Source organism: Cornus florida, unplaced genomic scaffold (assembly GCF_030987335.1).
Source record: "Cornus florida cultivar Cherokee Brave unplaced genomic scaffold, ASM3098733v1 CherokeeBrave_3.0.0_Hap2_Chr05, whole genome shotgun sequence".
Taxonomy (NCBI): Eukaryota; Viridiplantae; Streptophyta; class Magnoliopsida; order Cornales; family Cornaceae; genus Cornus; species Cornus florida.
Genome location: NW_026775575.1, coordinates 75,083,580 through 75,111,509, shown reverse-complemented (window position 1 = coordinate 75,111,509; position 27,930 = coordinate 75,083,580). Strand labels below are relative to the sequence as shown.

Sequence of the window (27,930 nt, the reverse complement as noted above, 5' to 3'; positions counted from 1 at the left end):
TTTTTTTTCAATTTTTTGGGATGGTGACCAAAAATTCTAGAAAATGAAATCAATAGGGAAATATTCCGTTGCTTTTATAATTTTTATATCTTCTCCTTATTTTATTTTATTGAATTTTGTTTTTTGACAGAGCTTTAAAGGCTCAAACAGTAAAAGTGAACTGCAAAGCATGAAAGGCAAATAGATTCTCTAGAGAACACAGAAATAGAGATCTAACAACAATGGCATGAGAGGAAAAAGCAAAGCAAGCATAGTGATGTTTCAGTATCTTCCAAACAAAATCAAACCCAGTTTTGATATTTGTTTTTTATATTTTACTTGGTGAGTTTTTTTAATTTTTTTAATTCTCAGTTACAACGTTATTCATGTTGAATTTCGTCATGTACACATATATTTTTGTTTATATGCAAGTACATACATACACCCATCATTTAAACATGTTTCTTTGTTTCTGGACTCTTTGCTCGCAAATTTTAAGGAATTGTTGTTGAAGAGACTGTTTTCTGATGCTATAAAGCTTGGATTTTTATTTATTTGTTGATTTTGTATTATGGGTCTGAATAAAATTTGCATTTTGTTTGATGATCATGCAATTGTTGATATAAAAATATAGAAAACAATGTGTACTCTGAAACCTATGGATTGCTTGATTTTAAGTAATTCTGGTTGAAATATAAATTATCTAATATTTTTTTTCTTGCTTATATGGTGTTCAATCAGGTAGTTTGTAGACTAATTTGAAGGCAGAGTTTACTTTATGAACATGATCGACTTGGGGTTCTTTTAACCAGGTAATTTGGATGCCATTATCTGCATTGTGTTTATTTATTTTTACCCATTTTAAAATCATTTCTGTCTATTTTAATGTTATATTCATCTGGTTCTGTCACGAATCGATTACCGGGCTTATATAGTTTGTTCTTAACTTCAGGTTTTGGCTCACTGGTATAGTTAGTGTGCATCATTGGTTCAAGTCATGGAGACTTTGTCACACTCGGATTCTAGGCGGATGTACTCATGGTGGTGGGATAGCCACATAAGCCCTAAAAACTCGAAATGGCTTCAAGAGAATCTTGCAGGTATAGCTTTCCTCTCCGCTTTGTTTTCCTATTATCAGTTTGATTTTAAATTGCACTACTTAGATCCCCTATTGTGCATAATTACCGGTGATCAGATTGCCAAATTATATGTTTGAAATGGTTATGGTGGGGCTATAGTATTAGTAGCTGCCATGAAGACCTAGCATTAGCTGTGAGTTTCCGAATTAAGCAACTTGAACGGTCTTTCGTTTAAGATTCCTCTATAATGTCAGCAGCTATCTAAGCATTTGTTCTCAAACCTCTTCTGTTTGACTATTTGATAGTGCTTAGCTAAATTTTTTGTAATTTGCTTCTAAATCCGTTAATATACTTTTTTAATATTTTGTGGTTATGTATCTATTGATATATATATATATATATATATATATATATATATATTTGATGGGTCTCTTTTTCTTGAAGCCAAGCTGGTTTTTTAGGTAATTTTTTTCGTGCCATACTCTGGCTAATCTCTCATTATTAATAATTAGTCATCTTGAATTTCTTTTTCTTGAAGCCAAACTGATTTTTTAAATATTTTTTTCATGCCTTAGTCTAGTTAATCTCTGTATCCCACATTTGCTAAGCATTATTAATAATTAGTCATTGTATTGAAAACAAATTATAGCTATAAATTATTGACAATTTGTCACTTTAACATTGTTCTGAAAACACAGTGGCTATAACGAATTTATATCACATGGAGAAAACATATATATGATGGATTTTATTATTACCAGCCACCAAATTATGGTGGTCTCGTGTCAATGTGATCTTGCAGCTTAAAAACCAGCGTGGAAGAGAATTTGATTTTATATGTTGCTTTTTTATTACATTCTTCACGTATATGTGCAGTTGCCATTTCTTTTTTGATGCCATCACCAGTTCACCACCACAGGGTTTTGAATCAAGTAGCAACCATTGGATCCCTCATATTATTCTCTTATTTTTCTTCAATTGGCTTGACATTTTTTTTACAAAGTTAGCTAGCTTTCTCATAGAAATGTACAAATATAAGTTTGATTGAATTGTAGACCGATTGGTGCTAAATAAATTAAAACAATCATTGGTTGAAATCACAAAAGAAAGTAAGTTTTTCATATCTTAAAAAAATGCATTCTCATAAATCCTCATTAGTAGCCTTCCATTTGCAAGTAATAAGCAACTGGTTCCAAATATGAGAAAATAGGGAGAGCAGCATGCACTTCGAGAGAGATTCTTGTTAGTGTAAGACCTTTTTTTTTTTATAGCTGCGTGGTAGACACTTTTGGACTGTATTGAAGGGATATAATTTATCATTTTCATTTTTATAGGTGGAAAGACAAATAAATAACATACTATTATTCCGGTACACACTAGAAATAGTACAGTATTATTAATTCTCAAATTTCTATCACTATTATCACTCTCAATAGTTGTTGCCTACAAATAACCAATCCACCTTTATATATAGACATCCCTCCGTAATCAATTGTTAGGATATATTATAATAAATGACTAATATTTAGCCTCTGAAACTTTTCATCTAACCATCTATCTAAATATTTACACAAACTCCCTAATCTTATAGAATTTTCTCTTTATCTGCAAATTTATACAAACTCTCTAATATTCTAGAATCCTCCTTACTCCCTACAATACTCTATAATTTCCACGCAAATGTGGAAGATTGTAGAACCTACCCCTGATTATAAGTTGTGGCAAATGCCATGCAAAGTCCTTGTCAGCGCTTATGTGCCACCTGCATGGCGCAACCTCTCTGCATTTTGGTGGGTGTGACAATGTGCCTGGTTCTGATCGTTTTGTATATCATGTAGGTGAATGATTGGGATCCTTGTCAGTGTTATAATTCGATTGAAAAGTTTGTGTAATAAATAAAGCTGTGATAAATTATCCAAGGATAACATTGAGCCGACTGATAGGATGCTTAGGCTCATCTGGCTCCTGAGGTTGAGAGGCCATGTATAGACTAAACTCGAGATCCTCCATTTTACAATTGCCAGATACGCCTGAAGGTTGTCCTTTCCCTATCCAGTGTTTGTTTGGTGATGCCTAGAACTCTAACCAACCCTTTCCTTGTTGGTGGTCATAGTCATAATATTTGGATCTTGTGAACCATTCCAGTTCTATTTATATTTCTGAGCTAGTTTTGATTTTATAAATCTTGTTGTCCATCTCTATCTCTCTTTCTATTTATCTATTTGTGTTTGCATCACAATATAATATATATTCTCAACTTGAACAGATATGGATGTCAAAGTCAAATCAATGATCAAGCTCATTGAAGAAGATGCTGATTCCTTTGCCAAGAGGGCAGAGATGTACTATAAGAAGCGTCCAGAGCTTATGAAATTAGTTGAAGAGTTCTACCGAGCATATCGTGCATTGGCTGAAAGATATGATCATGCAAATGGGGTGCTCCATCAGGCCCACCGGACTATGGCAGAAGCATTTCCAAATGAAGTTCCCTTGGTACTTGTTGATGATGCACCTGCAAATTCTGCTTCTGAGGTTGATCTCCATACACCTGAGATGTCACCATTTTTTGAGCTTGTCGAATTACAAAATGATGCTTCAGGACTCTCTTCATCTCCTTTCTATGCTGTCAAGAGGAACGGGGTATTCACAGATGAGTCAGATTCCGTAACAAATAGAAAAGCCTTGAAACAACTCAATGATTCGTTCGAGTCTGGAGACCATGCAAAATCTGCAGATGGAAGGGTAATAAAGTTCCTAAATTTTCATGATGCAGGGGAGATGGAACAAAGTATGCAAAGCAATGATAACAACATTCAGCCTCGAGTTTTCTCTGCATCTGAGTGGGTGGGTAAATCCGAGAAGGAAATTCTAATCTTTAAAGAAACCCATGCCAAATTAGAAGCTGAAAAGGAAGCTGACCTAGTTCACTACCAACAGAGTTTGGAGAGATTATCCGAGCTGGAGTCAGAAGTCTCTCGTGCACATGAGGGTTCCAGAGGACTTACTGAACGGGCAAGCAAAGCTGAAGAAGAAGTTGAAAATTTGAAGGAAGCCATAACCAAATTAGAAGCTGAGAAGGAAGCTAACCTTCTTCAATTCCAGCATTGCTTGGAGAGGATATCCAATTTAGAAAAGGTTCTCTCTCATGCCAATAAGGATGTTGGGGAACTTAATGAGCGAGCTAGTAAAGCTGAAACTGAAGTCCAAGCCCTAAAACAAGACCTTGCCACAAAAGAATCTGAAAAGAATGCTGTTCTTAATCACAATAAACAGTCTTCAGAGATGATTTTGAATCTGAAGAACAAATTACTACATGCTGAAGATGGTGTCAGAAAGATTACTGAGCAAGCTGATAAAGCCGAAAGTGAAGTCAAAACTCTGAAGCAAGCTCTTGCAGTATTAACTAAGGAGAAGGAAGCTGCAGGTCTTCAGTACCAGCAGTGCTTGGAGACTATTTCTAAGCTAGAGGAAAAAGTCTTTTGTGCCCAAAAAGAAGCCCAAAGGCTTAATGGTGAGATAGATAATGGAGCTGCAAAGTTAAAGGGTGCTGAAGCAGAGTGTCTTCTGCTGGATAGATCAAATCAGTCTCTTAAATGCGAGTTGGAATCTCTGACAATGAAGGTGGGTGCTCAAACTCAGGAACTTTCAGATAAGCAGAAGGAATTGGGGAGACTTTGGACGTGTGTACAAGAAGAGCGCTTGCGATATCTGGAGGCTGAAACTGCTTTCCAAACTTTGCAGCATTTGCACTCTCAAGCTCAGGAGGAACTGACATCTCTGGCTTTGGAGCTACAGAACAGGGCACAAATTTTAAGGGACATGGAAACTAGCAATTTGAGATTGCAAAATGAAGTCCTGAAGGTGGAGGAGGAGAACAAGAGCCTTAATGTGCTCAACTTATCTGCAGCTGTGTCAACAAAAGATATGCAAGATGAAATCTTTAGTTTAAGGAAGACAAAAGGGAAATTAGAAGAAGAGGTTGAACTCCGGGTGGACGAAAGAAATGCTCTTCAGCAAGAACTTTACTGTCTGAAAGAAGAGCTGAATGGCTTAAACAAGAAGCACCAGACTGTGTTGGAGCATGTAGATGATAAAGCCATGGATTCTGAATTTGAAATCTTTGTCTTGCAGAGATTTGTGCAAGATATGGAAGAAAAGAACTTCTCTCTGCTGATTGAGTGTCAGAAACTCTTGGAGGCATCCAAAATGTCAAGAAAACTGATTTCTGAACTAGAGCTTGAGAATCTCGAAAAAAGGATTGAAGTAGAATCCTTGTTTGATCAAACCAATAAATTGAGGAAGGGGATGTATCAGATGTTGAAGGCTCTCGACATTGATCTAGACCGTGGGTGTGAAGATAAGGTTGAGCAAGACCAAAAATATCTACACTATATGATATGCAAACTTGAAGATACAAAGAATTCTGTCTGTATAACTCAGGATGAAAATCAACAGCTTGCGGTTGAGATGTCAGTTCTTGTCACACTTCTTGGGCAACTGAGAGTAGATGCGGAAAATATTCAGTTGGAAAGAAACGTTCTTAACCAGGAGTTAAGTATCAAGACTGAGCAGTTACCACTTTTTCAGAGTGAGTCCCATAAACTTCTTGGGATGAGTGAAGATTTCAGATTAAAAGTGAGGGAGGGAGACCAAAAGGAGGAGGCACTAACAACACAGATAGAGAATCTACATAGGAAATTGTTGGATATGCAGGTAGTTCACGAGACTTCACAAAAAGAACATTCAAAGGTGCTTGAAGAAAAAAGATCCTTGATGAAGGAGTTCTTGAACTTGGAGGAAAAGAATCACACCTTAGAAGAGGAGAACTGTTCAATCTTAAGTGAAACATTTTCTCTGAATAACCTCTTTCTGATTTTCGAGAACTTGGTTGATAAGAAATCTGTGGAACTGACAGAGGTTGGCAAAGTTCTAGACAAACTTCAAGGTGTCAATGGTTCCCTTGAGAAGTTGAGAACCATGGGAGGAAGGTTAGAAGAGGTGCAAATGGAAAATTCTCATCTGAAGGAGACACTGCAGAAGTCAGAGGATGAGCTAAAATTGGTTGCATTTGCTTGTGATCAGTTGACTTATGAAATTGAAAATGGGAAGGATCTGCTGCATCAGAAGGAAAAAGAACTTTCAGAATCAGAACAGAAGTTCCGTGTCGTAAAGAATGAGTTGTTACAAATGCATAAAGTAGTGGAGGATCTGAAGAGTGAATATATTGGGGTTAAGATGATAAGAGAAGACCAAGAAAAGCAAATTTTCAAACTGTCTGAAGAGAACAATCATTTGAGCAAGGAGAATTTGTACCTTTATGGAGCATATCAGACAATGGAGGTTGAACTGCACCAATTGCGCGAAGAAAATGAAAAAAGTAAACAAAGAGAGGAAAGTTTGTGCTCTGAACTGCAAAAGGAAAAAAATGAGATTATCCTGTGGGAGACAAAGTGTGTAGCATTCTATAGTGAACTGCAGTACTCCACTCTATGTCAAGTTGTGTTCAAAGACAAGGTTCATGAGCTTACTGAAGCATATGAGAGCCTTAACAATCAAAGCATTTCCAAAGATATGGATATTGAACTGCTGAAAGAAAGGGTTAGTGCTTTGGAAGGTGAAAATGGAGGACTCAAAGCTCAGTTGGCAGCATATGTCCCAGCCGTCACTTCTTTGAGGAGTTGCATATCATCCCTGGAGTATCGTTTGCATGCAAAGCTACAAAAAACTGACAATGCAGAAGCAAAGGTAATGTCATTTATTTGAATATAAATATGCTCTGCTATTCTAACAAGCTGTTTCTGAACTCGAAGTGATATATATATATATATATATGTCAAAGCTTTAATCAATCAACTAACCGTGTTAAATGCTTGTTACTGGAAATTGGTGGTATCATTCCTGCATTAATTAATCTATTTTAACCTTTTTTTCATGCAAAAACAATTTATATATGTATTTACTTATTCTCTGTATGTTCTTTATATATATATATGTGTGTGTGTGTGTCAAAGCTTTAATCAATCAACTAACCGTGTTAAATGCTTGTTACTGGAAATTGGTAGTATCATTCCTGCATTAATTAATCTATTTTAACCTTTTTTTCATGCAAAAACAATTTATATATGTATTTACTTATTCTCTGTATGTTCTTTAGATTTCTTCTCTCTTCAAGCTCCTTCAACCTCCTTCAACCTGTACCCGCATTTTCACACTAGTGTGATAAATAAAACTGGGAAACTATTATTAATGATTTATTCAGTTGAACTTTTGTCTTGGTTAAAGCTAGAAGCCTTAATCCTGAGCGTTTGTTGAAGATTTTCGCATTCTTCAGCTTGATTTCCTTGTGTCTCTAGTTCCCTAAGGCTTCATTAGGATTGAAGGATTTGAAATGAATGGTTTCAAGTTTTACTAATTAAGATGGATGGTTAAAATTTAAATCCAGTAGGTTAAATTTAATTAAGCATAGATGATTTGAGATCCTTATTAGTGTTGATTTCAAATAAGAAAGTTCAAGGAGTTATTTGAAATCCATGCCGGGAGGACCCCAAATCATTCAATGACTATAATAAAATAGTCTCCTATATATTTAATGTAGCATCTTTTGGATTTCCTAATCTAACCTCAATATTCATTCTTTTGTTTAAACTCAAATCCCTTGATTTCAAAACATGCATTTACCCAAATGGAAATACTTATTAAAACTGCTAATTTGGTTGAACTTTTAGTTGGAATCTCTTTCAATGAAATTTTAAAATAGGTTAAATAAACATCATAATTTGTTGTAGCCAGTTCATTTTGACCTAGAGTAGGGAGGGAAAGTGGTCATTTTTACAAATTTACTTGTGTCCCAGTAATCCTAAGATTTCACGGACCATGCAAAGATTTTGAAGCAGTTTCCAGTTTTATCAGCTGTGTTACCAGCAAGGAGACTGCATGTAATTTTTGGAAGTTGTTTTTATTGCTGAATATATGTTGTTTTTTTTTTGTTTTTTTTTTTTTTTTTTAAATGCTTGTTTTCCAGGATGCTGAATTGCTGAGTTATCTACATGTTGAAAGCTGTCTGGATGAAGATCAAACTGTTGCATTGCCAGATACATTTTCAGACTTCCAGTATTTGCAAAATAGAGTAAAAGTCATCGAATTGGCAGTAATTGAGATGGAGAAGCTTGCAATGCAGGACAACTTGAATGTAAATGCCAGACGAAAATCCAGAAGTAGCTCACGACGAGAAAATGCTAAATCACTGTTTAAAATCTCGGAAGCACAGAATGGACTTGTGACGAAAGACATTCTGCTTGATCAAATATCTGAATATCCGTCCTATGGGCTGAGCAGGACAGAACTTTTTGAGGCTGATAATCAGATGCTTGAATTATGGGAAACTGCCAATACTGGTGGTAGCATCGATCTTACTGTTAGCCAGGCAAAGAAGGTAGTAAGTCCACCTACTGAGAATGATATCGAGTACCATCAGCTTGAATCGGTAAGGGGAAAGAGTGCATATCCCACTTCAGAAATGCTGGTCGAAGAAGAGATGAGTGTGGACAAATTAGAGATATCTCCGAGATCCACAGAGCCCCATAAGAAAGGCAACAAGAGGAAAATCTTGGAAAAACTTCATTCTGATTTCCAGAAATTGATAAACCTTCAAATTACCGTGCAAGATTTGAAGAGGAACATGGAGATTTCTGAGAAAAGCAAAAAGGGAAAAGTTGTTGAATGTGATGATGTGAAGGGGCAGCTGGTAGAAGCTGAGGAGGCCATCCTGAAGTTGTTTGATCTCAATGGTAAGTTGATGAAGACTATTGAAGATGGTACCATGTCCTCTGATGGGAAATCCGAAATGGAGTCAGAAGTGAGTGGGAGTATTATTAGAAGAAAGAGAATTCTGCAACAGGCACGAAGAGCATCAGAGAAAATCGGACGTTTGCAGTTGGAGTTACAGAAAATACAGTTTGTCTTGCTGCGAGTTGATGACGAAAAAGAAAGCAGAGGAAGAACTAGAATTCCAGAAATAAAAAGACGAATTGTCCTACGAGACTATCTCTACAGTGCAACAGCAAGAAGTAGCTACAGGCGAAAGAAAGCACCATTCTGTGGATGCGTCCAGCCTCCAACAAAGTGAAACTACGATATTAGTGAAAGTTCGTCATTGTGTATAATATTTTCCTTCCTATAGACACTCATGGACTTGCATGTATTCCCTTGGATCAACTAGAAGAAGAGTAAATTGTCTTCTTTAGTTTAGAGGAACGGTTGTACATGTCAAGCCCCATCTAGTCTAAAGACGCTCCTCCCAGTAGGAGCTCTTTTTTCCTTTAGTTTTCACCTTTTAATAATTCAAATGTCACTGAGAAGAAAACTATTTCTCTATGCTTAATCAGTTTTTTTCTTCCTTGCTGACAAATGCTTCAATGGAATGCTGTTGTTGTCCTTGTCATGTAGTTCGATGTATGCCATTTTTGCTATCAATGAGTACATTGCATGCAGTTTGGCTGTCAAAGTAAACGAAGAATACGTGGTTTTAATAATCTGGAAATTAGCTAGGAGAAAATGATACGCTTTGTTTGCAGACCATCAAAGAATAGTGATCCTCATCTTTCTAAAGCGTGAAGATCTACCAAGAAAAAATTGAAATTGTTCAATGTCAGTTCATCGTCGTTGCCCGGTGTTATTCCGCCTTACACAATGTGTCTGAGAAAGGAGAGGACATTCACTAATTTTTATGTTTTCATACAAAGTCACTGCTCTCAGACCTCAAGCTCTGTGTGTGTGTGTGTGTTTTGCTTTTAAAATACAGTCTACATATGAACCCACAACATTACTTTTCATGGATCTTACATATGACTAATTTACATGCCATTGAGGCTTATACTGTGCTATACGTTTGTGGCTTGTGAGTTGTGAGCAAGGCCCCTCCAAAGCTCTCACTTTCAAGCTTCGATACTGATAAAAGCAAACATTAGCTTTTCCTTTAAAATTTCCCAAGAAATCAGCTTTCATTGTGACCAATTTCCCAAGAAATCAGCTTTCATTGTGACCACTGCTACTAGAGCTTTTTAATGAGCTCAAAAAGCAGAGCCAAAGCAACATTGCGAATCCAATACAATCAGCATATAACACAACTTGACATCGTCGGAGTCCGACAGGCAAGATAAATCCCATTAATTTTATGTGAGTAGAAATTAATGTCATCATGACGTTAGGGATATAATTGTGACCATGATGACATCAACACCTACTCACATAAATCTAGGGGTGGAAAAATAATCCGTTGCTCCACGAATCCGATCCGATCCGGTTTGATTTGCAGATCGAATCCGATTGCTACACCCACGGATCGATGGCGGATTCAAAAAAATTAAATCCGTAACTCGAATTGGACTGTTAAAAATCCGATCTGTAAAATTTATATATATATTTTCAAAAAATATATTAGTTAATTTAATTACTTAATGATAATTTAAATATATGAATTAGTTAAGGATGTATTATTTAATAATTATTTAAATATATGAATTAATATTAATAAATTAAAATTTTATGTATTGGGTTAGGGTTAAATGATAAATAAATTATACTGGAAATATATTACTTTAAAAAAAAAAAAGAAAAAAAAAAGAAGAAGATAATTTGGATAAAACTCAATCTGTGATTCCAATTCGATCCGATTCGTTATTACACGGATCTGATCCAATCCAATCCATGGGATAACGGATCGATGGCTAATCTGTTGAGAGCGAATCAAATTAGGATCGGTGGCTAATATGTTGGGAGGCTTGGTAGCTGATCGAATTAGGATTGATGTCTAATCCGATCCGTTCCGTAGCCACCCCTACATAAATCAGTGGAGTTACCTGACTTTCGGACTCGATCCTAATCAAACAGATAAAGGCTTTAAGCAAGTGCCATATACGCTAACAATAGCTCAGGAAGATAACAAACTCTAACCATTTTGCCCATTCTGCGTTTCATTTCGAGATGGATGCTTTGATTTTCTTATACTTCCCTGGTAATATGTCAGCATTATTCGCTGCTAAATTGAGATCTTCCCATTGAGAAAATCTACCAAAAGAAACTGCAATAAGCTTGCTATTCGATAAATACCAGTATCATATAGAATTCTGATAATGTGAAGTAGACATAACTCTCAATCAGTTGCGACCAGAACAAAACAGATAGCGAAATCTGAGATGAAAAGAATGATAAAATACATGAAAATACATGAGGGTTTTCCCCACACCACATGCTGCTGAACAATGAAGTGCCTAAACAACAAAGAAGTCTCCACAGAAAAGGAATCAACTCTGCAGAAACAATAATATAACAACAGAAAGTATAACATATAACAATGAGAGCCTCAACGATGGTAGTGTCGGGCCTTTTAGAATACTCCATAGTCCACCACCAAGCACATGCATTATCCCATCCCGCATGCATAAAAACAAATCTAACTAATTTCAATTTCCCAGTGCCACGAAAACCCATTCAGATGATTTCATTTTCATCGAAATACACCCTCATGAAACCCACTTCTGCATGGAAAGATATTCTGAGGTGGAAATATGCATTTGATCCCACACCAAAACAGTTGCCAATGCAAAATCAGCCCCAAATGAGATAGGATAAACTGAGAAATGGCAACAGATGGTGGTTCATGGTGCTTACCAGGAAACAGCACCATCAGAACAAAGAACATTACAGTTCATTGCTATTCTCATTCTCATCAAAATGCGTCAACTAATTACAACTCCGAATGACACCTGATAAAGGGTGCTCCAACTCAAAATGAGGTTAGACCAGCATAGTGAGAAATAGCTTTGAACAGAGATGGAAGATCAATTAATCTGACCAAACCATCTATTTACAAAGCCGCAAGTGCTTAACTAAGTTTTCCCTCAAGGTTCTCCCCAGCGGATCACCTTGCTTACAGCACTGTTCTACATACCCCGAGTCATGATGACCAGACAATGCAACATCTGGGCGCAAACTGTCTCCATTGTCAATAATGATATTGTGAAGTAAACAACATACCAAGATGATACTTGGCAGTTTCCGTTTATCAGGTCTCCACATGACCTTGTTAAGGATTCTCCAACTACCTTTCAACTGCAAGAAAGCCTTCACTGCAAGAAACTTTGCAGCCTCATGCACCGCGTTAAAATCAGACATGGCAGCTGAGAGGCCATTACTTTCATAAGGAGTTATGAGCCATGGCAGAAGAGGGTAACCAACTCCACCTACTATAAATTCTCTAATCTCCACTCCATCAGATAACATTCTTACATTTCCATTCAACCGATCACCACCCTCACAGAGTTTGTAAAATCCCGAACACTTTAATAACCTGGACATAGTCATGCCCCCAGGCCAACCTGTCACAATATCAAGAAATCTCATCTCATTATCAACAATTCCCTGCAAGAACATGCTGTAATTTTTCTCTTGGTCACACCAATCATCTGATGTTTGAACCGCTGGAAGGGTCATTATGATGTGTGTTGAATCGATGGCTCCACAACAATTAGGTAACCCGAAAGATTCCTCGAATTTGGATTTAATTTCCTCCATTCTACTGGCATCAGGCCACTTGAGATGCTGCTTGGCTCGCTCTTCCAATGCCTCAATGAATCTCCAAGTCACCTGGGAAACTGTAGACTGGCCAACTCCAAAGGAAGCTCCAACTGAAACTTGGGATTCACCCGAGGCTAATCTTCTCAAGGCAATTGCAACTTGTTTCTCAACACTTAAAAGCCTTCCCTCAATATTGATGAGGCCTGAAGGTGGTCTTGAAACCAGATCCTCTCTCACAAGTGAACAGATGTAATCAAAAGTTTTCTTTGATACACGGAAGAAATATTTGAATCCTTCTTCCTCATCAGTCGGTACTGTTGAACCTGCAAGTTTGAGTTACATGAATAAAATGGAACTAGATGTTCCAATTCTGAGGCACAAGTTGTTGAAATGATCATCTATGAGACATGATATACAAATGAGAGAGAGAGAGAGAAAAAAAAACTAGAAAAGATACTCAACAATAACATCAGTATATTAGAAATCATATCTTGACCAGGATAAATTCTCAAAAAATAAAACTGCCAAGTGCACATTCACACAGAGAGTGCTAGGTCAGAATGTCAGATGCACTTTACTCAATTATCTCAGCCTGTGAAAGCATCTAGAGTCTACAACTGGACTCAATGAGTGAAGTGTGGGCCAAACAACTCCAATATGGGATCGCGGTTCAGTTTGTTCCTTGGTTCGGACAACTGTTAGAGAATAAGAATACACCTATAAAACTAGAGCAGAACAAATGTACGTTCAGTGATGAAACATGCAACACTTTCTTCATTAATCTTTGAAACAATGATGAGATTACAAGTCTTGAGAAATGCAAACAGGGAGCTGCAAATTATGCTACGACTAGGACTAAGGCTATCGGTAATTCGGTATAACTATGGCTAAAGGCTAAAGCTAAGGCTATGGATATTACTACTGTAACTAAGGACAGAACTAAGGTTAAGAGTAAGGCTATGGCTACTAGAACTACAACTACAGAGCTACAGCTATGGACTTATGGATACAGTCACTGGTAATCTAAGGATAAAAAGGAAAGCAAGTTGCCCGGTGCTATTGGAACTCCTTTTACACTCTGTTGGAACTGGCATATATAAATTTCACTACTCCTGATTGCTGAGAGTGTCTGAAGGCCATGCTGGTACTTTAATTAACTGTAGATTAATTGATTCAGTATGGTTATTAAAGATAATCATGCTGCAAGGCATTGACAAGGTGTAATGAGAAAAAATCCTGCTGCAATGTGTCAACCTACCATCTGACTCAGTCAAAAACATCATGTCTTTTGTCAATTGACTATCCCTCTTTACCTTTGTGCATAATAGCTGCCCCTATGTCCTTGATTGAGCAAAGCGACCCTTCCTTTGGTCGAAGTTCTTGAGATGATATGTCCAATTTTGATTTACTAAAGTAAACCAAAGTCACCTAATGTTCTTTCACCGAAGCTACACTTCACTCTCTAAACTATGCTAAAAGGGGATTTCCTTCATTCACAAACAGTTTGAAGCTCATTCACCTAAATCAGTAGTTAAGCTTCCACTTAACACAACCAGAGTGGCACCGTTAACTTTGTGGCTGCCATGTGTCAAACACAAGTTGGGTCACGTGGCATTAGGGCTACATCACATTTAGGATGCAAATACAGACGGAGAGATACAGGAAGGGATTCAACAAGCAAATCTTAGACAAATAAAGAATCAGGATATAGAAAAAACATGATTATGATCTCGAAACATTGGTCCAATAATTTTTATACAGATTTTACTTCCAAAATTAATCATATTACTATTGTAAAAGTAATTCCATCAACAAACCAAAACCAAAGACAAATAATTTCGCGAATGTGCATTTGGGAACAAGCAAATGTGACCCAAATAAAGAATCAAACAGTGCAGCGGACCATGATCATAACTTTTACTTATCAGTTCCTTGATCATATAACATTGCGTAAGAGATCCCAATATTGGTTTTTCCTCAATTAAATAAACTAGTGACGGACAGCCAGTGACAATGAACCCAATATTGAAAATTGGCAACCAAGAACATGAATTTAAGTGAAAAATAAAAGTACGCATGAACTAATTTCCAAGAATTTTCAGTTCATTTCATATTCAATTGCATAAATAGAAAAGCACTAGATTAAAATAGAAGGAACTAAAGAAAGAAGAGACCTGGGCTTATAGAGTTCTTCTGCCAGAAGCTGTCCCACCAGTCAGACTCAGTGGCTTTGTTCTCTGTAGGAACTACGCTCGCGCTTCTGTTCTTCTTCAATTTCTTTGAATCCCTTTTGGTTTTCTTCGATTTCTTGGGAGGAGCCATCAGACCGAAGAAGAATTCTCCGCCGTTTGTTTGGTGGGAAAATTTTGCTCCAGTATGATTGGCCAGAAGGAAAATGAAAAGTTGTTTTTAGTGTTTGGTACGAGAGAAAAGAAGAATAAACTGAACTTGAATCGGAGGCCCATTAGTACTTATTGATCTGCCTCACTCAAGTTATAATGATGGCGCCTGACCTAATTGGCTGAATACCCAAGCCCATCAATCCTTTGTAACAAAAGCTAAATCCGAGAGGAGTAGCCCAACAAGTTTAAGTTGGTAAGAAAGTCACACATTCTGTTTAATTTAACAATATAAAATTTTAGTACTTTATTTTAAAATGTGAGAAAGGGTCACTAAGTTACATTCCTTTTGGTGAATGCCTAGGATATATCGGGATTTTGGTACTTTCACCGGTCTTTTCTATTCTTTTGATGATTTATACCTTGTTCCACTGGAAGTCCTTTCATTCAAGTTTCTAGTGCGATTCTTAGGACCACTCAAGAAAATATGAAAGCAGAAAACAAATTGGTGCTACGATTTAACAAAATTGAAATAATTTCTCAATAGTTATTATTATTTTTTTTAAAACTAAAGATTAATAAAATTTTATACATTGATTAGACTATAAGATTTGAACCAAAGTTACCCAAGCATGTTTCACTCTTGGCTCTTCTTATATCGTTTTGATTTGTTATTGATTGACATTGCATATTACATAATTTAGATGCATTACATATAAGTTAGAACCATAGTATTTTGTTATTGATTTATATTGCTACCCACAGTTGTCCAGTACTTGCATTGTCTGGTACTCTCAGATTACTCAATACTTTCTCATCCCAACTCCCTCTTGTAAAGTCTTTCATGTCCATTGGACCACACAGTCTCTCTCTCTCTCTCTCTCTCTCTCTCACGCACTCAGACAAATTATGAATTTAATTAATTAATGCATTAGGGAAAAAAACAAAGCATTTTCGCATGTAGTTGTAATATATTTTTTATATAAATTGTTGAGTTGTGGTCGGAATTCTATTTTGGTTAGCTCATGTTGCGACTTAGTTATGACAGTTTATTGTAACCATGTTTATGAGGATGCTAGAGCGCGTTTTGTTCAATGAGCTAGAGCACTAAAATTGAAAAGGAAAATGATGTTTAGGTCTACAAATTTGGTCATTGATTACACATCGGTCGGATTTGCAAGCCAACTCATTGATTAAATATCAAGAAAAATAACGGCTAGTAATTTTGTGACCGTTGAATAATGATTTTGTCTTGTGTTAATTACCATCTATTTCAAAATTTTAAATTGTTGAAGATGGTGCAAGTTTAATATTTATATTCTTTAACAACCACAAAATTAAAAGAGCCAATAGATATCATTTTTATCAACAGGTCAAAATGCTTTCAGTTTATACTTTAATTCACTTGATATATATGTATTCTACAAACTATATAATATTGGAAGACAGACTGAAAAAAAAAAAAAAAAAAAAAAAAAGAAAACCTCCCATCATCAGATCACTTAAACCAACACATTTTCCTTTTGATTCAGTGAGCCAAATGTGTTGCATCCTTATTAAGTGATGCATGCATGGTAACCGCAGATGAAAATAAGTTGGTCGCAATTATATATATATATATATATAATGTATATATATCCTTTAGGGTTCGTTAATTATTAGTAGCTCGATCAGACATTGTTGGTCCATGTATCTGATTCATTTGTGACATCCTTGGGTTTGCCTGTGTGAAGCATGAAGTTGCATGCTCCTACAGCCTCTCCCACTGTCAGATAGATCCATTCCTGCCCTATTGCCTCGATGAATTTCGACTTGTTCAGCTTCTTCATCACCTCTCCACAAGGATTTGCCAATACAAGCTGCATTTATTAACCAAAAAATATATGTTTCACTAAGCAATGTTTAATTTAAGTGCTTCATATTTCACTAGTGCCATGTTATGTGTATATACTATAAGAAGCCAAAAATGAAATGTATATACCTTGAGCCCTCTTCTATCAATACTCTTCTTCACCTCCTCTAGCATGCTAATTCCGCTAGTGTCAATGTTACCAACGGCTGCTCACCAAACATTTATCGCATTAATTTAATAGTTTGAATATATATATATATATATATATATATATATATATATATATATATATATATATGAAAAGGCTAAGAAACTTTGTTTATGGACATTGTTAATTTAGTGCACTCTTAAATGGTCCGATAGCAAAAACTTACATATGTAATTCTAAAAAAAATATGATCTGTTTTTTATGAACTCTAATAAATATTGTTGGATGCTCTTAGCGATAAGAATATAGTCTCTCCTGTCTTATAATATTTATTTAAATGATTGCTATAATAGTCTGTAACAAAAACCAATTAATAGAGAATTTTTCTCATTTTCCCTTTTATAAAATATATATGTGTGTGAAAATTGTTATTATATGTGAAAAAAAGAATATGCAATTAATATTTCTGAATAGACATGAACATAACTTACCACCCATATCAAGTATAACATACTGCAAGCTGGCCTCTTCAGAAGATTTTAGTTTTTCTTCTTCCTCGTCTATCCATCTTGATATCCTAATTAAGAACAACATTCACCTCCATGGTAAGTCTCCTTGTTGACGAAATATATATATGTGTGTGTGTGTGTGTGTGTGTGTGGCAACATTATCCTATTTCAATCAATTTTGATATATTAATTTGTAAAAAAATCTCTAATATTTAGCAGTACCTTTCTCTTAAGTAGCTAGAATTGGCAAAGTAAATGGGAGCAGCAATCTCAAGTATGAGAATTCCGGGAACATTGTTTGCGTTTGGGTACTGGTCCACACTTCTGTAGATCATAGAATCAGGTATGTTACCAAGAATCAAGGTCCTTGGTCTGGCCACAAACAAAAGTACCCTAACCACAGATAAACCAACCTGCAATATCGATCCATCGCCACAAAAATATTAATTATTAGCACCTAATTAATTATGGCACTGAAACAACTATATGTATATGTACGTATAGGTGCAGTTTGTTAGTTTGATGGTTAAGGCTCAGACCGCTAAGACTAAGCCAATTTCGACGCTGCCAAAGACCACACCAACATATGCACTGATGCAGACTAGGAAGTCGAACTTGTCAACATGCCAGAGATGAATGGCTTCTTCGTAGTTTATGAGTCCGAGCATTGCAGCGATGATTATGGATGACAGGACCACGAGGGGAGTGTAATGGAAGAGTGGTGTTAGGAGTAACAATGTGATCATCACGGCGATTGCCATAACAATGTTTGAAACTGCTGTCTTGCATCCTGCATTGAAGTTCACTGCTGATCTTGAAAATGGCCCTGCACCAACCAATTCATTTTGATTATGCATCGTATTAACATTATCAGCAAATTAATCACAATACAATACTTTAAGGGTATTATTTTAAACATGGTATCTCGTCCAATGCAGTCATTTTTTTCTTAATTTTTTTTCATTTCTTATGTATCAAGACAAATTTAGAGGTTCTATGACTGTGCATTAAGTAGGGATACCACGTACGTGTAAGTACCCATGGAATATTATATACCATTTCCAATTATAAATAATGTGTAGTACAAAATTATCTTCACGAGAAAGAACAATACTTCAAACGGGCCGTGATATTTATTGGACAACATTAGTAAATTTGGTATAAGATGGAATGAATATATATATATATATATATATATATATTAAAAAAAAACATGATCTAATAATATCATAACACGTAAAGAAAAAGATTATTTCTTGACGATTTAGTATTATTCTTATATACAAATATTAGTGAGAGAGATGACACAGGATGGGAAGACAATATATATATATATATACACACACACACACCTGTGGTCAGGTAGCAAGAAGTGCAAGAGCCAACAATGTTCATCAATCCAAAAGCAATCATTTCTTTGTTACCATCGATGTGGTAATTCTTGAACATGGCAAAGCTTCTTCCCACAGCAATACCTTCCTGAAACAGTAATATTTTATCACCACATTTTATTTAGTTTTACGTGCATTTAACACATTATAGTATACAATATTGCATAATAATTCTTTTTAAATTGAACGAATTAAAAAAAAAAGTAGGGGTGAGGGAGCTTACAGCAAGAGCGATGACACCCGTGACAATGCCAGTTTTGATGGCTGTTGTCAGGTACTGTGATCCAAATGCCAGATCCATTATTGACACGGGATTCACTCCTCTCTTCAAATGTCCAATCTGAATATATATATATATATATATATATAATGACAAACACCACCACCATATATATCACAACTCTTCATCATTTGTATATGTTGTATAGTATTATACACACACTCACGCATGCATGTACATACACTCGTACACCAATCAGAATGTGCAAACATCCAAAGATGGCCATGGACAGCATAATCTGACATTAAACAAGAAAATTTATGAGACCCCAACTGACCATATGCCAATACTATCACTTTTTTTCGCCCTTCTAATTACTTTTCTTGTCGGTAAGAAACTTGCACCCACGCATTCCGAGAATTTGAACCCACAACTTCTTATCTTGAAAGTAAAAATGCACCACTAAAGTATCATCCTTGATTTTTTTTTTTTAATTTTTTATATTACTATATGTGATATAATCATAAAATTTATGTGGTTAAGTGTGACAATATGAGTTTAAATTTTAAGAGAATTGTTGTGTCACGTATGGATATATTTATATCCATATCTATACATATATACAATATGATACACAAGTGGGAAAGATGTAAAAACAGCATTTTAGTTAGGTAGTCCATCTCCTTTTAGTTTACACGTAAAATGACACTTTCAAAGTTTTTTTTTAATTATTATTATTTTTTTTAACAGATTAAAATGATGTACTACTCGAACACGAACGTGCTCAAAAAGTTGAACCAACTATCAATTAGACCAATAAATAATGACCAGCACTCCTGAGTTTATGCCCATGAATAAACACCATAAAATGACAAAGGATGCAAAATATGGTAAAAAGTCTTCTTCTTTTTTTTTTAGGTTTTTTGCAGAAAGAAAAATGTAGCGCTGGCCAAACAGGTCAATGGGGACAAGAAAGCCTGACCCAATAAAACAAGAAAATTAATGCTTGGGAACCAACTCTTTGTTGTTTTTTCCTTTTCCTCTTGGGACCCAACACTTGACATGGGCCAATAATGTTGGACAAGAAAGGCCCATCCATCCTTCTGTGCTCATTCTATGGACCATTAAAATAACGGGTAAAATTTACTATCACAATATAACACGTATATTATATATATCGCATATTTAAAAATATAACACCAATTTTATATATTATATTGCGCTACAATATTACAATATCAACACATTAAGAATTTAATATATTTACGTGATTGTTGAACTTTTAAACCCTGTGAAATGTGTTGAGCCCCTGTACATACACTGTGATACACATTACACACCATGCACTTGTGTGTTGTTTTCGTGTGTGTGTGTGTGTGTGTGTGTGAGAGAGAGAGAGAGAGAGAGAGAAGGGGTTATGGGGGTGCTCACCACTTGGACACCGTGTTTTTCAGCGTGGGTGAGATAAACGAGGAGGCTTCCCAAGATAACAGACGTCAAAGGAGCCATCGCTGATATCCAAAACAGCTTTGGTCGTCTCTTGCTCTACATTGTCAAACATCAACATTTTTTTTACTGCGGTAAACTAGTGGTAAAAAAATATTTTACCTTCAAAAATAAAGCTTTTAAAATACATATACATTAGCATTAACAAGAAGTTGTGTTTTGTTATTGAGGAATAAAGAAAAACAATTGTGGGTCGTGTGTTTGAAAGTGTCATTTCATTGTTGGGCTTGGGCCTACTGTTGCTGCTCAGCTGTCCGGATCTGACTCTAGTGGTTCAATTATTTGTCGTAGGCCCTTTTGGTTTTGAGTCTTTGTCGGCCAACTCCGTATAGGCCCCCAATTTTGACTCCTTTCTGTTTATAATATTTTCAATGCCCAAATTCCACTAAATTCTTCTGTCCTGTTAACCCTTGCAATAATATATATATATATATATACACACACACACATAATTGTTCACTTGTTCCGTAGTGTGTAGGAAAATAGATGCGCACCTCAAGTATTATGGGTAGTTAAAAATGCAATTTGTTATTCGTGCATAAATTCTTTGTATATCAATGAGACAGTGAGTAAGTGAACAATCCTGCTATATATATATATATATATATATATATATATATTAACAACAAACGCTTTCAATTTATTAAAAGTTACAAATTATCTTTGTCTAACATAAGGAAATTAAAATTTTTTAGTATTAAAGTGGTCAATTACAATGCAAGTGACACATGAACTTATTGTTTTGACAAAAATACTCCTTCGTATGCAACAAACACCCTTAACTTCAAATTTATAAAATCAATTGTAAATAATAAAATGAACAAGTATATGATATTTTTAATCAAAACAACCAGTTCATGTGTCACACGTTGCACTAACCACAACATCTAAAATTTTTATTTCTGTACATTAGGAGGGTAATTTGTAACTTTTGATACATGAAGAGTATTGTTTATTGCAATTAAAAATAGTAGATGAGATGTCATGTAATTTTTTAACTCCAAATGGAGATTAAGTACAATTTTGACCAATTGTCATCATCTATATATTCTCTTTCATTTTCTTAATCAATTGCAACATAAGAAACCGTGCATTGGTTGAAATAAATTCCACATTCTTTCACAGTTAGTCTTCACTAATTCGGAGTGGGAGTTGTTGGTGTTGAAAATGAGTTTATTGTAATAAAGAAGTAAAATAAAGGTATTAAGCTATTGAGTGCAACGACCTTTTTAACTAAAAAAAGGTTCATATTTTATATTATTTTTGTTGCTTTAGTTTATTATGTATAAAGTTCCATAGTAGTTAGCAAAATTCCATTTGACTGGTGTTGTTACTTTTGGCAGCAAGAAGTGGGTGGTGATGGTAGATCTTAAGAACTTTAAATCTCTAACCATTCTAAAAGTTTTTTAAGGCCAAGTTTGGCAGGAAAGAAATGAAAAGAAAAGAAAAGAAAGGAAAATAATTTTTTTTTTTAATGTTTATGCTCCGTTTGATAGAAAGAGGGATGAAGGGAAGATAAGAAGGAAGAAGTAAATTTCATTCTTTTGGTAGAGAGAAAGCAAAGAGAAAATAAGATGGATGAATCATCTTTCCTCATTCATAAATTTTTATCCTTTCAAATTTGGACCGAACACTCGAAGGAAAAAAATGCAAGTTTATTATAAAAAAAATTAAATTATAAAATTTTTCTTATAATTAACACACTCTTCTCTTCTCTCTTAACAAACAACGTACGTAAGGTATTATTTTATTTTACTTCTCTTTCATCCAACCAAACAAAAAGAGAAGAGTAAATAATTTTTTTTCCTAAAAATATATCATTCATTTCTTCTTCTATCCATTCCCTTCAATTTTATTCCTTCCTACCAAACGGAGTATTAGTATGAATTTTTGAAAGGAAGAAAAAAAAAAAAAAAGAGAATGGAAGGATTTGTAAGGATACATTAAAGTTTAATGAGTTGATTTTGTTAACCTTTAAAAAATGAGAAGAAATGGAAGGAAAAAGACAAAAAGACTTACATTTTTAATAAAACTTTATTAATATCAAATTTTTCGTTATTTTTATTAAAAAAACAAAATATATAGGAAAAGATTTGATAATAAATTCATTTTTCCTTTCTTTTCTTTCCCCAAACTTTTTGTTTCCTCTATTTTTCTTTAATTTCTTAATTAATGTTGTCTATGTTTTTTCTTTCCTGCTGTACCATACATAAATTAATTATAAAATATGCCATGGTAGATACACTTACAAAATATCTAGCAAGGAGGAGGTAGAAAAGGAAACAGCATCCCAATACAGCACTTTCCCATCTCCACTGAAATAGTTATACATCAGACATTTAGTTACAACCAAGGAAATAAAACAACCAAGCTAATTTAATAAAATAAAAAAGGTCTCTAATATATAAGAAGAAATATTCAGTAGCTAAAATTCAATGATAGATCCAACTTGTATTAAGATAATCAAGTTACTTAATTTGGTGAGATATGCTGCCAACTGTATTAGGATACTAATATTTTCAAAATAATAATAATAATATTAATTTCAAAATAATAATAATAATAATTGGTTATGGTTAAAGAGATGTAGAGAGAGAGAGAGAGAGAGAGAGAGAGAGAGACCTTATGTGTTTGGCCGAAGACAGAACGCAGGACAGACACCATATCTGTTCCATGGGTAAAGTGCTCAAGCCCAAGAATCCCTTTTAACTGTTGCAGGATGACCACAGTGGCTGCTCCTGACATGAACCCTACTATGGTTGCATGTGATAAGAAATCCACTATAAATCCTAGCCTGTACATATATAATTATTCTCACTATTAATTTTTTTTTCTTCTCAAAATTAAGAAGGAAAAAAAAGATAAATTTAAATTCAAGTTTATTCTTTATCCATAGCTGACCAATCACAACATCCAAAATCATGGTGAGAATTTCGAAAAAAAAAAAAAAAAGAAGAGGCAAATCAAATGGTTAGAATTTCGAAATAACATTTTCATTAAAAAACAGTATTTTTTGTTATCCTTACCATGCAACATGGAAACGTAACAACAAACGGCACACGCACACAGACACACACACAGGGAACAAATCCAATTAATTGCTCATTTAATCATTTCATATCATATTAAGTGGCTAGTCAACAGAAACAACACGAAGTACTTGCTGGCAATTTAAGTGCCTCTTCTATGATTAATGAAACCTAACAAACTCTATATATATATATATATATATATACTTCAATCTTCGTATGACCACTGATATGGCACAATGATACAATTACATGTGCCGATTTTAGTTAGACACGGCTATCTATTAGTCTATTAATGGAGAAGTTTATTCCTTGTATGAATTGAATATGGTCAAAATTTTGGTAATTAATTTCCTGACTATCGTTCCGATTATTAGGTCGGTCTGTAATTTGTTATATTAATGTGATACCAACCTTAAGAGTCCCAAAGAAGCTTGAAGAACTCCGGCGAAGAAGGTGGCCGTGAAGGCGAGATGAAGATAGAGCTTGGGATTCTCAGTAGCATTCACTTCATTCCCCAACATAGAAGCTGTGAGAAGTGAAGCAACAGCAACAGTCCCCACAGCCAAATCTCTCGAACTCCCCATCATCGCGTAAACCAGAGGCGGAACAAAGCTCGAATCTGCAAATTTCAACACAGACCCCATTAACAAATCACTAAAAATTTTGCTTTGAACACACTTCGTTGCATCATTTTCACAACAGTACTCACACAGTCCAAGAATTGGCGGCAAGTTGGCCAGTTTTGCGTAGCTGATTCCCTGAGGGATGGCGAGGCTGGCAATGGTGATTCCGGCGATGAGGTCCGATTTCAAGAACTCGAGAGTGTAACGCGGACCCCATTCGAAGATGGGTAGGTAGAACTGGATGGCTAGGATGATTTTTCGGGACATTGGCTGGTTCTTGAATTGCCGGAAAGGATCGTCAGGGAAAAGAGTCTCTTTCAGATTGTACTTGAGTGACTTGAGAAAGGGTTGCGGTGGAGGGACGGTGACCTTGTGAGCGCACTCGACGTTCACCGGAGGGTATAAGTAGTCGGCGTTGCCCATTTGTGAGCTCAAAAACAATGGTGGATGGCCTTTTCGGTACTAGCTAGTTAGCTAAAACTAGTGATATATATAGAGGGAGAGAGAGTGTTGTTTGTTTTGGTAGTGAAATGGGGAGTACGTGGTGCTTTGCAGAAAGCCACGGTGGTGGTGGTGGTGGTGGGAAGGTTGGAACTGGACTGAGGGAGGGGGTAACTGGGAATTTACATATATAGGCCGGGGAGGAAGAGTAGGGCATTTTTGGATGCTCAGTGGCCCACCTAGTTGATCTTATTGTAGAGTGCCACCTAGCTAGTGTTACTTTTTATTTATTTAGTTATTTTTTAATTTTACTTTATCTTGAGTAGGTAATATTTCCCAAATTCTTTGCTGCGTAACCTTTCAAAAAAATTATTGAGTACTTAAGCTAATTGACTCATGTAACACTCCAAGTCTAATAAACACTTATAATCTTTCTTATTATAATGAGTAATGCTATTTATTAGGCTTATCTGCCTGGTCTTAGAATTAAATAATTTGAATTTTTCTTCACTTGATGATGTCATCTACTACATTAAATAGAATTGAAACTCTTCCTTAATACAGATAGATTAGAGAAATGGACATAAGAATCAACTTTTTATATAAAGTTAATACATTGAATTTTGACGATCAGATTTTGAACAACTTTCTTATTTAGAAAATAACTAAAAGCACCCAGCAATGTAAATCAAATAACTTCAATATATCCACTTATCATCAAAGATGTCATTTTATACTTTTAATTTTACCTCTTTAAAATTGAAAATTTTCAACTATTTAATGACAAATTTCACGACTAAAAAGTGGTTAAATTGCACCATTAAAAATAGTGGTAAATTTTATAAGTAAATATGATAATGTGTGCATCCTAAGTAGTACAGAAAAAAGTGTATTTCTTATTATTGTGGTAAATCATTAATTTGCTACTAGGAAAGCACAAAGACCAATGTTATCAAGACTCTGTCCAAATAATTTCATTCGACCATCTTATTGGCCCGATACTTACCTTGTACATTTGTGCAGCCAATGGTTTTTTCTTGCACTGAATCGAATTGGGGTCCATCTAATGAAGTGGGACTAAGGTTAGACTGTCCTGATTCTGAAGGAGTTAAATCTCATTTCATGTATGCAAAAGTAATAATAAAAATAATAAATAAATAAATCTCATTTCATGACATGAAGTCGATAAATTACATTTACCTCCCTCACTTGTATAAGGGTACACTATTTAAGGCTTATTATTTACACTTCAAATGATATTTTGCATGTGTTCAAGTACAAATCTGGTAACCACATTTTATAAAATGTCAATTTTACTATTCTCTTATATAAAATATAATATAATGATATTATTGATTTGGCATGTGTTAAACGACAAATTTGTTAACCAAATTTTATAAAATGTCAATTTTACCATTCTCTTGTATAAAATGTAATATAATGATATTACTGATTTTAATTCAACACCCGGTGAACGAGTTTGTGGGAGATTAAAATAATAAATACTGAAGAGTCTACCTGTATAATTTATCCAAACTTTAGAGGTGGTTAGTATAATTTATCCTAAATTTTATTCCAAACACGCCTAATTCAATAGATTACAAATATATATATATATATATATATATATATATATATATATATATATATATTGAAAAGAAGGATTGCGGCTAGCTTGTCCATGAAATTAAATTAAAATGTACTACTTTTGAATTATTATCAGTTCCACACCAATAGTTAATTATTGCAACCATCCTGATATTTCTGGAAAGGAAAGTAGAGTCCATGATTTTAATGATATATTAGGCAGCCAAGTGTAATTTAAAAACAAATTTTTAGGGGAGAGAATAAGAGAAGGGATAGAGACCCTTAAACAGATTAAAGAAAGATACTGGGAAGAGAGAGAAACCCAAAACAAATTAAAGAGAGAAACAGCATAATATATACAAATAATGTGTTGCAGAGAATCAATCCGGATCTTCATGGAATTCAATTGGGGTTCGATGAAACAGATAAAGTGACATGGTAAATAAGGCCTATAAGAGCGGACCGGAATGACTTTGACTGCAATAAAACAAAAACATTGTCATGGTAACCATTCATGATGCAGATATTGAAATTTCTTGTGTATCGCCTCGGATCAAAAACATATTTATGTTTTTCTAAATATCTTGTTTAATTTGAATGGATTTTTTCATAAAAAAAAGTGCTCATTTATTGACTTCAGTCATTAGTGTATGGAGTAAAAATAGAAAAGCATTAATGTATGATGTGTTTTTCTCTGACATTTACCCAAAAAAAATACTCCGTATATACTACATACTTTAGTATAATGGAATTGTTGTAACTATTGCTAATAATCAGTTCATTATATTTTTCTACATGCTTTAGAAAAATGGCAAAAGTGCAAAAAAATCGTGTATGGACTAAAAATAGAAAAGCATTATTGTAAGATTGGTGTGTTTTTCTCTGCCATTTACCCAAAAAAAATATAAATAAAATAAAAATAAAAATCTAACTACATGCTTTAGTATAATGGAATTGTTGTAAATATTGCTAATAATCTATTCATTATATTTTTTACATGCTTTAGAAAAATAGCAAAAGTGTAAAAAATCCCATTGAAATTTCACCAAATAAGCACAATACTCGTCTATGGTATAAAAGTGAGCAAGTTAGTCCCCGTAGCTTCAAAAGTGAGCAATTTGCTCCCTGCATTTCACCTTCTTCGATCACTTTCCGTCCATATTGATGCACATGATTGATTTTTTTTTTTTTTAATGCTGAAAGTACCCTCCATTATAACTGTTATACCCCCATCTTCCTATAAGAAGACTTTTGCATTCCTTTGTTCCAATCAAACCTATTTATATTATCTCATCTCCATTTGCATTGGCTTTTTATGCTCTCCCTCCAAGGTCAGTTGATTTAATCAATTTATTAATTAATCGACTTTTCATTTTCATATTTTAAGAAACTTGATCTTTTTTTCTATTACCATTATATATTATTAATAGGAAATGACAAAACTAGGCATCTTTTTTTTAATAAAAACTCAACTAAAATCAAATTGGCTAGGCTTTTCTTCTATATTACTTTCGGTTCCAAAAAAAAAAAGTTGTCCCTACCGTTCAACTATGCCAGGTGTTACAGGGCTGAATCACACCACAAATTTTTGCCTCTGTAATGACACCACTAAGTCTCAACCAACACACAACACAACACACAATACTAAAG

General features: G+C 34.7%; 3 protein-coding genes across 3 annotated transcripts; 1 reads left to right on the top strand and 2 right to left on the bottom strand.

Annotated features, from left to right (window-relative positions):
• The first annotated feature begins 130 nt into the window (after positions 1 to 130).
• Positions 131 to 9,465, top strand: LOC132306896 (protein NETWORKED 1D-like). The gene is made up of 5 exons (XM_059804482.1): positions 131 to 321; positions 721 to 791; positions 932 to 1,079; positions 3,325 to 6,803; positions 8,080 to 9,465. The coding sequence occupies exons 3-5, from the start codon at positions 977 to 979 to the stop codon at positions 9,181 to 9,183; spliced, it is 4,686 nt and encodes a 1,561-aa protein (XP_059660465.1). The 5' UTR covers positions 131 to 321; positions 721 to 791; positions 932 to 976; the 3' UTR covers positions 9,184 to 9,465.
• A 1,672-nt stretch (positions 9,466 to 11,137) lies between these two features.
• LOC132306895 (protein ANTAGONIST OF LIKE HETEROCHROMATIN PROTEIN 1) lies at positions 11,138 to 15,530 on the bottom strand. The gene is made up of 2 exons (XM_059804481.1): positions 14,807 to 15,530; positions 11,138 to 12,955 (listed from the first exon to the last, which is right to left on the bottom strand). Exons 1-2 carry the CDS (start codon positions 14,952 to 14,954, stop codon positions 11,919 to 11,921), a joined length of 1,185 nt encoding a protein of 394 aa, XP_059660464.1. The 5' UTR covers positions 14,955 to 15,530; the 3' UTR covers positions 11,138 to 11,918.
• Positions 15,531 to 16,424: 894 nt separating this feature from the next.
• On the bottom strand, positions 16,425 to 24,862 carry LOC132306894 (sulfate transporter 3.1-like). The gene is made up of 12 exons (XM_059804480.1): positions 24,339 to 24,862; positions 24,041 to 24,248; positions 23,220 to 23,391; positions 22,847 to 22,912; positions 20,523 to 20,636; positions 19,095 to 19,211; positions 18,833 to 18,959; positions 18,020 to 18,306; positions 17,703 to 17,893; positions 17,463 to 17,548; positions 16,953 to 17,029; positions 16,425 to 16,830 (listed from the first exon to the last, which is right to left on the bottom strand). The coding sequence occupies exons 1-12, from the start codon at positions 24,673 to 24,675 to the stop codon at positions 16,642 to 16,644; spliced, it is 1,971 nt and encodes a 656-aa protein (XP_059660463.1). The 5' UTR covers positions 24,676 to 24,862; the 3' UTR covers positions 16,425 to 16,641.
• Positions 24,863 to 27,930: the final 3,068 nt, after the last annotated feature.

What these genes read in the sequence shown, in the direction of transcription:
- LOC132306896 (XM_059804482.1), top strand. Translation starts at nt 977, where the DNA reads ATGGAGACTTTGTCACACTCGGATTCTAGGCGGATGTACTCATGGTGG. An exon ending in GCTTCAAGAGAATCTTGCAG is followed by an intron (nt 1,080 to 3,324) that starts GTATAGCTTTCC and finishes CAACTTGAACAG; the next exon opens with ATATGGATGTCAAAGTCAAA. An exon ending in CTGACAATGCAGAAGCAAAG is followed by an intron (nt 6,804 to 8,079) that starts GTAATGTCATTT and finishes CTTGTTTTCCAG; the next exon opens with GATGCTGAATTGCTGAGTTA.
- LOC132306895 (XM_059804481.1), bottom strand. Translation starts at nt 14,954, where the DNA reads ATGGCTCCTCCCAAGAAATCGAAGAAAACCAAAAGGGATTCAAAGAAA. An exon ending in GAAGAACTCTATAAGCCCAG is followed by an intron (nt 12,956 to 14,806) that starts GTCTCTTCTTTC and finishes TCAAACTTGCAG; the next exon opens with GTTCAACAGTACCGACTGAT.
- LOC132306894 (XM_059804480.1), bottom strand. Translation starts at nt 24,675, where the DNA reads ATGGGCAACGCCGACTACTTATACCCTCCGGTGAACGTCGAGTGCGCT. An exon ending in TCCTCCTTGCTAGATATTTT is followed by an intron (nt 20,637 to 22,846) that starts GTAAGTGTATCT and finishes TTGACAATGTAG; the next exon opens with AGCAAGAGACGACCAAAGCT. An exon ending in TCTAGCTACTTAAGAGAAAG is followed by an intron (nt 17,549 to 17,702) that starts GTACTGCTAAAT and finishes GTTCTTAATTAG; the next exon opens with GATATCAAGATGGATAGACG.